The 12366-nt window shown below is 38.0% G+C and overlaps 1 protein-coding gene across 1 annotated transcript in view; it reads left to right on the top strand.

Annotated features, from left to right (window-relative positions):
- Fam120c (family with sequence similarity 120C) overlaps window positions 1-12366 on the top strand; it is a 198532-nt gene that overhangs the window by 48492 nt on the left and 137674 nt on the right. The window contains 2 exon segments of the mRNA XM_010610739.3: window positions 7378-7624; window positions 9048-9130. Of these exon segments, the coding sequence (XP_010609041.2) occupies window positions 7378-7624; window positions 9048-9130 (330 nt within the window).

The following is a 12366-nucleotide window of genomic DNA, read 5'->3' as shown; positions in this document are numbered from 1 at the left end:
TGGGAAGTTTTCTGTCAATTCTGCGAACAGCTTTTTTAAGTCATTTGTATTTTCTCCTGCTACTTCATGGATTCCTATCAGTCTTATGTTCTTCGTTGCATCATCTATGAGTTGTTGGATTGATTTCTTATGATCCCCTACTGATTTTAAGAGACCTCTCTTTTCACAGTCACTGACTGCAATCTTATCTTGTATATCTGACAGTCTATTTTCTCATTCTTTTATTCTGTTGCATACACTTTCAATGGAGTGTTAAATCTCCTGGATTCTGTTTGAATCTGTTTTATGGATTCCATTTCTTTCCTATGTTGGGCGTTTATTTTTTCCATTTTTTCTTATGCTGGGCCTTCATGGCTTCTATCATGGTCCTGAGCTCATCTATTTTTTTGTCAGTTTCTGCTCTAGAGTCTTGAATCACGACTTCCATTTTGTTCACTATCTCTATGGTTATCTGGGAAATTATTTCTGTTTTGAATTTTTCTAGAGCCTGATTGATCTGTTTTGTTACTTCCTGTGCTTTGAGTTCAGGGTGTCCTGGTGGTTCACTATTGGCCTTTTCATCCTCATTTGCCCTACTGTTTGCCATTGGTAAACTGGAAGTCTGTCCTTGTGTCTTGCTTAACTGTTTTCTCATCTTTATTTTTGTTGTTGGACTGTCCTTGGTTTAATCTCTGGATTATCACCCAAATCTTCCTGATATAGTTGCACCCTAGCTTCTGTGTCTCTAACGACCCGCAGACATTCTCATCTTCATAACATTAGAGAAAACAGCTCATCAAATCAACCACAATTCTTTATCCCAACTGATACAGTCAGCAACACATTATGATCAAGCACAACTTGGAAACTGACCACCTGAGGTAGTCACTAGTCTATTACCCTTAAATCATTTGAATTAAATTGAAATCAAGAAGCACTCCAGAACATGTCTGCAGTGAAAAAACTTTTCAATATAGTATATTTACCACTTAGGATGGGGGCTCAGACAGAGCTAGAACGCAAGACCCCTGATCTCAGTTAGCTGATGGCTGAACCCCATGACGCAGACTGACCTCGGGCTGCAAAGCCCAGATTGAGTTCCCCAACCTTCTGAATAGTTGAACTCCACACTGTTCTACTACAGGTTTCCCACGCCCTTTCTTTAAAGATGTTCAAAGTTGGGAACTCAGAAAAATACCCTTTATGACCACCTTTGCCTCGGCAGAGTGGGTTCAAAGACTGGCAAAATCAGAAGGTCAGAGAGTGCGGAGGGCGGGGGGAGGGAGTTACAGGGGTTCAAGGGGGCCTGCACGGCTATCTTCCTGTCCCTGGAGAGATGAGGGCTCTGGGCTTTTGTTTATTTTTTGAATGGGGGATTTAAACATTCTCTGGATTCCCTCAACCTTTTGTTTACTCTCTTAATTGGGCCAATTTATGACCTTTTACTGATGGCTCTGGCAAGGCAGGAATGTAAATCTGGCCAAGGATTTGACACTGGCATGGTCCTTATCTCAAGGCCAGGCTGCTATACCTTACTTCGTTTTTTTTTTTTTTTTGGTACTGGGAGACCTTTCGCTTGCAAGGCAGCTGACAGAACCACTGAGCTAATATACCTTACTTTCTTAATTGAGCCAATTTATGGCCTTTTAGTAATGGGTCTAGTAGGGAAGAGGTGTAAATCTAGCCAAGGAATGTTGGCATGGGGCTGTCTTGGGTGACTTCAGCTAAATCCTGGAAATTACAGTCTTCTTAGAAAGTTCAAATTCTAAGTTATGATTTCCTTTTCTCCTTTTAACCTATGTTTTATTTCTTGTATCCTACCTCAGCAGTGGCCCAGATTAAATAGCCTACTACACACCTATGTACACAGACTATATGGGGTGTGTGTGTGTGTGTGTGTGTGTGTGTGTGTGTGTGTGTGTGTGCCTGCCAGGCTGTAGCTCCTACACCCATGAGGAGCAAAGCAATGCAAGATTAAATCAAACAAGGAAAAGTGATAACAAGAGACATGGTAACTATAAGATGTATTAGGCTGCTGCTGGCATAACACTGCATACAGCTTTATAGTAAATAGTAGTTTTAAGAGTAGAAGGAATAGGGCTAGGGATTTAGCTCAGTGGTTCTGCCCCCTGCCTTGAAAGAGCAAAGTCCCAAGTTCCATCCCTGGTACCAAAAAAAAAAAAGAAAGGAATAAACTCGAATGATGAAAGATATAGTAAATACTAAACCCATAACATAGGTGTTAATTACCATTATCAAGTATTATATACTATTACATATTTGTATATGCTCTACTTTTATATGACTGGTAGTGCAGTAGGTTTGCATTGTCACCATAAACTTGTGAAAAATGCATTGTGCTATGATGTCAAGACAGCGCTATCATGAAGCTATAGCCTCATTATAACCTTATGGGGCCACCCTTACATATGTGATCTGTCATTGGTTGAAAAATTGTATGACATGTGACTACTTAAAAACATTCCCTACTTTGTGATTACAATATATGATGTCTTCTATTATTTTTATGGTTGTTCTGATTGAAGTGTGAGATATAGATCCTTTTTCCTCAAATGATTCTCCAGTTATCCCCACACCCTTTGTTAAATAATCTGTATTATTTTGGTAATTGAAAAATTTAGTTGAGCGTGGTGGTACACACCTACAATTCCAGCGTTCAGGAGGCTGAGGGGGGATTGCCATGAGCTGGAGGCCAGCTTGACTACTTAGCCAAGACCCTGTCTCAGAAAACCAGAGAAAAAAGAAAAAGAAAAAAAAATAAGATTTTAAAAACAAATAAATGGTGCAACAGGAGGGGAACCTAGTATAAATTAAGATGCTTGGAAGTTATATCAGCCACATGCATCATATGAACAATATGTAGACCTTGATTTGAATGAACCTACTATCAAAGACATTTTTGGAACGGTCATGGAAAATTAAATTTGGACTGCATAGTATACTATTAAGCTGTTGTTGCCAACCATCATGGTATATATCCATAATTCCAGATACTTGGGAGGTTAAGGCAGGAGGATTACAAGTTCAAGGCCAGCCTGAGCAACTTATCAAGATCTTACCTCAAAATAAAATTTAAAAGGCTCGTATAAGGTAACTTAGTGCTAGAGAGCTTGCCCAGTCTGCTACAAGGTCCTGGGTTCCATTTCTGCTACCATCCACACACAAAAAAAATTTGTTAATTTTATTGAGTGTAATAATGGTATTGTGCTTATGTTAACTTTAAAGTCCTTGAAGGCCCGGGATGTAGCTCAGTGGTGTCAGCTCCTGCCTGGCAAGTGCAAAGTACTAAGTTTGATCCCTAGTACTGGAAAAAAAAGTCCTTATTGAGAGGTAAATAATGATGTATGAGTAATTTGATGTCTGGAGTTTGCTTTAAAAATATGCCAGAAATGACTAATAAGTATATGAAAAGATGCTCAAGATCACTAATTCTCAGAAAAAATGGAAATCAAAACTATAGTGAGCTTCCTACCCAGTAGAATAGTTACTCTAAAAAAAAAACTAAATATTGAAATGTTGTCAAGATAGGGGAAAATTGTAACACTTCTGTGCTGTTGGTGTGATTATAAAATGTTGCAGCCACTATTGGAGACAGTAGAAATAGCATGATTCAACAGTTCCACTTCAGGAATATGTGTTTAAAGGAACTGAAAGGAAAATTTCAGAGAAATATCTCTATACTCATGTTTATAACAATATCATTCACAATAGCCGAGAGTTGAAAGCAACGCATATGTCCATCAGTAAATGAATGGATAATCAAAATGTGGTACAATCTCACAGTAGAATATTATTCAACTTTAAAAATGGAAGAAATTCGCCTTGCAAGGGCAATGTCCTGAGTTCTATCCCTGGTACAAAAAAAAAAAAGAAAAGAAAAGAAAAGAACGAAAAAGGAAGAAATCAGCCAGATATGGTGACATACCTATAATCCCAGAACCCTGTGGGGCTGAAGCAAGAAGATTACAAATTGGGAGTCCAGCCTAGGCAACCTAGCAATTTAGCCAGACCCTGTCTCAAAAAAATAAAAAGGGCTGGGGAATATACCTCAGTGTGAAGGTCCTGGGTTCCATGCCCAGTATCACAAAAAGCAAAATCAGAAAGTAAAAAATCTTGTTAGGTGCTACAACATGAATAAATCTAGAGGATATTATACTAAGTGAAATAAGCTAGTCACAAAGGACCAACACTATAAAATTTCATTTTATAAACTATGTGAAGTCAAATTCATAGAAACAAAATACAATGGTACATTTTTTGTGGTTTTAAAAATCAATAAAAATGTAAGAAGGGGGACAAGATAGATGAAACAAGAATGGTTTAATGTTGATAACAGTTGAAACTGTATAATTCTGTTGTTGAAGCTCATTAAATTATGCACTATGTATGTTTAAAAAATTTCCATAATGAAAATTTCTTCACATGTAGCTAGTGGGTGTTATGTGGTTTCTCATGGCTTTGATAGGCATTTCTCTAAAGACTAATGATGTTAAATATATTTTTGTGTCTTTATTGACCAACTTCACATTTTAGTTTTGAGCCTTTGGTCAAGCTCTTTGACCTGTGAGCCTTATTGTTTTATCCATTGTCTTTAAAAGGTGATACATGCCAGGCGTGGTGGTACATGCCTATAACCCAGCACTCAAGAGGCTGAGGTGGGAGGATCACCATGAGTTCAAGGCCAGCCTGGACTACATAGTGAGTTGAAGGCTAGCCTGAACTACATAGTGAGACTTTGTCTCCTAAAGGAAAAGTAATAATAATTTTAAAAAGAAAAGGAGATATAGTAGTTACCCTCTTTATGGTTTTACTTTCTTTTTTCTTGTTATTTTGTTTTGTTTTGTTGAGACAGGGTCTTACTCTATAGTTCAGGATAGCTTTAAACTCACTGTGTAGCTCAGGCTGGCCTTGAACTCATGGCAATCCTACCTCAGCCTCTCGAGTGCTGGGATTACAGGCATGTGCCGCCATGCCTGGCCTTCCATGGTTTTACTTTCTGTGGTTTCAGGTACCTATGTTAACCTGTGGTCCAAAAATATTAAGTAGAAAACTCTAGAAATAATTCATAAATTAAAAATAATGCAATATTTTTGGTTTTGTGATGAATTTTCACACCATCCTGCTTCGGATGTGAGTCACCTCTTTATCCAGTGTACCTATGCTATTAGACTAGCTGTTAAAAAAGTTTTTTTAAAAAGGAACTTAGTCTTGGGGGACCAGTATACAGATAACTTTGGTAGTCTTCATGTGTACCAATAGAGGTATATATAGGAATGGTACTTAACAGTCTGTCTCTGTTTCACAGAAAGAAAAAATTGTGCTCTCTAGGAAAGAGCATGGTATGATATAAAGTGTATATTCCTGAGTCAATTCAGCCTGGGTTTTATTCTATCTACCATTTGCTCATTATGCAACTTTGGGAGCAATCAACCTCTTGTAGCCTTACTTTCCTCATTCTGAAATGGGGTAAAGTTTCTGACATCTATCTGTTGAAAGTATACCATATAGGTACCCTGTGATACAAAATGCTCCTGTGGGGCGGAGGGGGGGCTCTCTTTGAGACATGGTCTTGTAAAGCAAGAACTTAAAAAAAGTTAGCTGAATTAACCAGCTATTTCCATGTCTGTGTACCTCATTATGTATGTAGATCATGTGTGACATATACTACAGGTTAACAATAAATAATAGCTTTATTATTTTTCTAATGAAGGTCTCTTCTTTGACACTTAAGTAATATGTATTGTATTAATTTTGTCATTCTGGTTTGTTTTTAGTTTGGTTTTTTTGAGACAGGGTGTTGCTAGTTAGTTCAGGCTGGCATTGAACTTACTGTGTATCCTTGGTTGACCTCAAACTTGTGGTAATATTCCTGTCAAAGCCTACTGAAAACTGAAATTATAGGCTCACATCAAATTTCATAAAAGGAGTGAAGAAAACCTAGGCAATTGTGTGAATTCATACACAGAAAATAGTTCTGAATTCAACAACTGGGTTCACATCAAATTAAAAAAGCTTTGCCCACGGCTGGGGATTTAGCTTAGTGGTGCTGCTGTCTGTCCTGCTAGCGCAAGGTCCCAAGTTTGATTCCCGGTACCAGAAAAAAAGCTTTTGCACAGCAAAGGAAACCACTAACAAAGTGAAAAGACAACCCACAGAATGGGAAAAATAAATTTTTACCATTCACTTCTCAGACAAAGGACTAGCATCTAGAATGTATGAACTCAAAAAAATTAGATTCTCCCCAGATTTAAAAACCTAATCCAAAAATGGGCATGTGAAATGAACAGATGCTTCTCAGATGAAAAAGCAGAAATGGCAAATAAATATATGAAAAGATGCTCAACATCACTGGACATTCAAGAAATGCAAATTAAAACAACCCTGAGGGCTGGGGATTTAGCTCAGTGGCACTGTGCCTGCCTAGGAAGTGCAGGGCCCTGAGTTTGTTTCCCAGTAGCAGGGGAAAAGAATCACTAAGATTCCATCTCACTCCAGAAAGAAACTAACCAATATCAAATGCTGGCAGGGCTGGTGTTGGTGGGGGGAAGGTACCCTTCTCTACTGTTGGTGGGAGTGTAGACTGGTGCAACCACTGTGGAAATCAGTGTGGAGATTCCTCAAAAAACTAAAACTAGAGGTTACATTTGATCCAGCTATACCTGTTCTTGGTATTTTATCAGAAAAATTAAAAGCACCATACCACAGTGATATGCATACCCATGTTTATAGCAGCACAATTTATAATAGCTAAATCTTAGAAACAGCCCATATGCCCATCAGCAGATGAATGGATAAAGAAAATGTATTTATATACAATGGATTATTACTCTGCCATAACTAAGGGTAAACTGGAGTCATTTGTAGGAAAATGGATACACCTTGAGGCCATCATCTTAAGTGAAATCAGACACAGAAGTTTAAATATTGCATTATCTTGTATGAGAAACCCAAAGGGTAAATAAGAAGCAAAATGGAGGATAGATATTAGGAAGTAGGAAGAACTTGTTCAAATGGGAAGGGGAACAAGGGAGGGAGAAGGATAAGGGAAGGAAGGGGAAAAAAACAAAAAGCTTTTGAAAATAGGGGAATGTGGAAAAAAGATACAGGTATGAATTCCCTATGATGAGTGTGATCAATATGTATGACAAATACATACTAATAAAAAATACAAAGTTAAAAATAATTCTACATTTACAGGAATAATCAAGTTCTAGGCTGAGGGGTGGCTTTTGTTTTGTTCGTTTTTGTTTATAGGAGTCCTATTGATCACATGTCATCTTAAATTTCACCAGTTATAAAGTGTAGTTAGTAACCTTCCTGACTTCTAACGGAATGCAGATCTGTTTCTGTGGAATGACATGTTGTCTTCTCTCCTAGGTCTTTCAGAGCCTTGAAGATCATCATTTGGAAGTGGTGGCTTTTTTCAGAGAAAATGGTTTCCACGGCCTTCTTGCCCATGACTCCGAGTATGCTCTCTACAATATTCCCTCTTACTACAGTTCCCATGCTCTGAAGTTGAGCTGGAATGGGAAGAATCTTACTACCAACCAATTCCTGATGCAGGAGGTGGCCAAGCAACTGGGCCTGAAGCGCATGAATTTTCCCATATTTGCTGCACTGTTAGGTAGGTACTTCAAAGGAGAGAAGCCAGTGATTAATAAAGTTTCCTCTTCTGTTGTTAAGGGATGAAGACTAGAGTGATTTAGCCTGTCATTATCTTTTTAAAGTCCTCATACCAAAAACTGCTGTAGAAAACCCAGCAGGGGTTTGGGCTTCTTAGAAGACCATTCTAAAACTCAGCATGTTTGTCTTAGAGATCATTGCAGGGTATTCCAGAACATCATTTTGATTCTTATAAAACTTTTTTTTATTGTTGTATTTTTTTGTGACAGGGCCTTACTATGTAGATCAGGCTGGCCTTGAATTCTCTAGGTAACCCAGAATAGCCTCGAACTTGGGATGATCCTCCTGCCTCACACTCCCAAGTGCTGGGGGTGTCATGCGTATGCCACCACCCTTGGGTATAAAACTTTTTCTTTTATTACATTTTATAACTATTATATGCAGAGTATACCTTAGGCCAAAAGTTTCACTATTCCTGGACAGCTTTGGTTTCTTATTCAGACCATTCGCATTTCTTCCCCAGTGTCTAAAATTAGATCAGAAGTACAAATTATTCATTACATTTTTTCTCCTTGTTTCCTTTGTGCTACTATTATTAAAAATTCCCAACATGTAGTAAAATTAAAATAATTTTGCAGTAAAACCCCTTTATTCACCACCTGTATTCTGCTGTTAACATTATATATACTTGCTTTATCAAATATCTATCCATTCCTCTATCCATGCATTTACGTTTTAAGATCTATTTCAAAGTAAATATAGATGGTTCATTATATTTTAAATTGGTTTTCCAAGTACTGACAGCATGGACATTAATTTCTGTCTCAGATATGACCTCTGCTCTATAAATTCCGAAGGACAAGAATTTGATAATCTAATAGAATCTGCGCAGGTTTTAGAATTCGGTCCTGTGTAAATCACTGAAGTCAAACTTTGCCAATTTCAGATTGCCCATTTATAAAATAGGAATAATAATACCTCATATTATTGATGAAGTTAAATGAAATGAGATATATAAAATATTCAGCATTTATTATGAAATCAGTAATTTGGTAGTTTTCCTTATAAAAGGCAGCATGACTAGATGATAAGGTAATAAATAGCATGGGCTTCAGAGTCAGACAGTCCTAGCTTTTTAACCTGGTGTAGGCCTATCTTGGTTCAAGTCACAAAACTTGTCTCAACCTCAATTTTCTTAACTGTAAAATGGAGATAATAGTATTGTACATGATCATTATAAAGATGATACATGTAATGTATATGATACATCATAGGTAATCAGCACGCAGCTGCTGTAATTATTATACTAAGAATATAGACCTATGTGAATTATTTGGTCATTTTCTCTACCAGGACTGTTTTTATGGCCTGGAGTTTCTAAGACAATGTCTATACAGTCAATAAATGACAAATATACTTTGTAGGTAACCACATTCTTCCAGATGAGGATCTGGCTGCTTTTCACTGGAGTCTTTTAGGACCAGAACATCCTCTTGCATCACTTAAGGTAATGTGCCCCTACTTCCTTCCTGTACAGATTAGGGGACATCAGGTTCTCACTGGAGATTGATGGAATCATTCATTGGATTCAAAATATTTCACACACATGAAACTTAGTTGTAATAATTATTTTTATATTGTAGGAATCGACACAAACATCTGAAGAGAAATACTAATGCCCCAATAATGAAATAATAAGCAAAGGACAGAATCAGAAAATTCACAAAAGAAGAAATATAGCTACCAATAGTATGACTACATAGCCTCACCAGTGATCATGCATGTAAATAAAATGAGCAGTATGATTTTTTAAATTAACTGTTTAGTAATATTGAAATATTTATCTATTGCTATCAAGTCTATGGCAAAACCAATACTATCCTACACCTTTAGTGGTATTGTAAGTTGGTGATTGTATTATATTTCATTCCCTCTTTTGCTTTTCTAGATGATTATTTGATACCTCCCCCTCTTTCTTCCAGCCTCTAATTCTTCCTTCTCATTTGCTCACCCATAGTATATGACCTTACTTCGTGTTAGAATGGAAGCAGTACATAGAGAGTTTCCATTAGCTCCCAGACCCCACCTACGTGTATCTGTGAACCCACATACTCTGCCTGCCTGCTATTAATTGTAGATGACTTATCTGTGTTCCTATGAAAGGCCAACCCCTCCAGTATCCTCTGCCAATTGAAGCAAGTCTTCACCTTTCTCCTACATCATCCATTTTTCCTGTTCTTTGACTTTTTCATCAAATGTATAAGCATGCATAATTTTCTTTTTATTATTCATTTGTTTTTATGGTACTGGGGGTTACACCCATGGCCTTCTCGCTTAGCTATTTCCCCAGCCTTTTTTGTGTTTCTTTGGAGACAGTGTCTTAAGTTTCCAGATTGCCCTATTAGAGCTTGAACTTGTGATCCTCCTGCCTCAGCCTCCTAGAGTGTTAGATTACAGGCATGTGACAGCACAACTGGTCTTTTTTTTTTCTTTTTTTGAAACAGCCTCTCACTATATAGTCCAGGCTGTCCTTTAACTTGCTGTGCAGTTCAGGCCATCCTTAAACTCACAATCCTCTTGTATCAGTCCCCTGAGTACTGGGATTATAGGCATGCATCATCACATCCGAGATATTATTCTATTCTTTTTTAAAAAGCTCATTCTTGATCTTATTCCTCCCCACCCAAGCTACTGCTCCATATTCACCTTCTAGTTGTTTATTTATTTGCAGTACTGGGGATTGAACTCAGGTTGTTGCACTAGGCAAGAGTTCTACCACTGAGATACATCCCTTTCGTTTTTATTTTATTTGGTACAGGTTCTTGCTATGTTGCTATGCTGCCCAGGCTGGCTTTGAGTTTGTGATCCTTTCGCCTCAGTCTCCTGAAGAGCTGCACTTCGGTGTGTGCACCATTTCAGCTTTGTCAATATAGCATTTAAGCTTCTTAATATCTTCCTCCCCTATTCGCTTTTCAATCTGGTTTATTGAAATTGCCCTTGACAGGGTCAACAATAACCTCAAGTTAGTAAACTCAATGGCTAGCTCTCCATTTTCATCTTACTTGACTAGTTGGCAGCATTCAACACAGTCATTAATTCTTCACTTAGCTTTAAAGACGGTGCCCTCTTCTGGGTTCCTCCCTACCTCACTGACAGCTCTTTTTCAGTGTCTGTAGCTGCTTTTAACTTTTAACTGTGGAGTGTCTCAGAGTATTTTGGGTCCCTTCTCTTCTATCCACAGGGATGCTTGATCCAGTCTCATGTCTTAAAATTACCTGTCCATTGATGACTCCTAAGATTATGTCTCTAGCTCTGACCTCTCCTTTGAACCCCTAATTCTAATACTTTATCTGTCTGCTAGACATCCTCATTTATGTATCTACCGGGCATCTCAAAGTACTATTTCCAGTGGAAACTTCTAATCTTCCCCATAAGCCTGCTCCTCACACAACTGTCCTCATTTTCCTTAATGGCATTTTCATCCTTCCTTTTTTTTAGGCTAGAATCCTTGGTATCATCCTGACTTCCCTTTCTCTCAAACCCCACATCTGATTTGTCCAGCAAATAGCATCAGACTATATAGCATCAAACCGTTACAGGCAGCATATGCCTATTATTATTGCTACTGTGGAGGCTGAGGCAAGATCAAAAGTTCAACGCCAACCTGAGCAGCTGAGTGAGACCCTGTCTCAAAATACAAAATAAAAAGGGGATAGGGATGTAGTTTCATTGTAGAGCACATACCTAGCATATGCAAGGCCCTGGGTTCAATTTGCATCACTGGGACTGCGAAAAAAAACTCTGTCACTTCTCTCTTTAAAAGCTATCTGTTTCTCATCATTTGTGCTCCTGCTGCCCTGGTTGAGTCATCGTTATTTCTTGCCAGAATTGTTATAATAGGTTGCTAATCACTGATCTTTTGCTTACACTCTCCACCGCCCCCAGCCAATCTCAATATAATAGCACAGTGAACCTTTAAAATAAAAAGAATCCGAGCATGTCACTTAAATCTTCTAATGACTGTGTTACTCATCTAATCCTTCTTACCACAACCTAGAAACCTCTTTGCTGTCTGGCCCCTGTTATTTTTTTTTTATCTCATCTTTTTTTCTTCTTTGTTCCCTTCACCCTTGGAGCCTTTCTATTTACCATTTCCTATATTCAAAGGCTTTTTCCTCTCACATAGTCATTTTCTCACTTCCTGGAGTGTTTTTCAAATGTTATTTTCTCAATGAAGCCTTTCCTGATTACTGTATTTATAATTATATGCTCACATATTCATAGCTGTACACTTGTGCTTACATTTCCTATCCATTTCCATGGTTACATTTTCTCAATAGGACTTAGGCATGGAACTTTCTAGCCTACTGCCTCAGCCTCCCACGGTGCTGGGATTATAGTTGTACACCACCACACCCAGCTCCTGTTTGTTTTGTTTTATTTTCCTCACTGGACCCTAACACATCTACACTAAAATTTAAGCTCTCATTTAGGCAAGGAATATTTTCTTTATTGCTCACTGCTGTGTCCCTGGTACCTAGGACAGTCAGTGCCTTTCACATAGTTTGCATGCAATAAATGGTTTTGAAAAAATGAAAGGTATGACATTTTGGCAAAACAGTTTTTATCAAAAGCCTTTAAGAAGTGTATCCCCAGGCCAAGGGTTTAGCTCAGTGGTTCCGCCTCCGCCTCGCAAGCCCAAGGACCCAAGCTCGATCCCCGGTACCAAAAAGAAAAGAAAAC

This window comes from Fukomys damarensis, unplaced genomic scaffold, assembly GCF_012274545.1.
Source record: "Fukomys damarensis isolate Sample0158 unplaced genomic scaffold, DMR_v1.0_HiC HiC_scaffold_39, whole genome shotgun sequence".
Taxonomy (NCBI): Eukaryota; Metazoa; Chordata; class Mammalia; order Rodentia; family Bathyergidae; genus Fukomys; species Fukomys damarensis.
The sequence above is the reverse complement of the archived record's forward strand: the minus strand, read 5'-3'. Positions and strand labels throughout refer to the sequence as shown.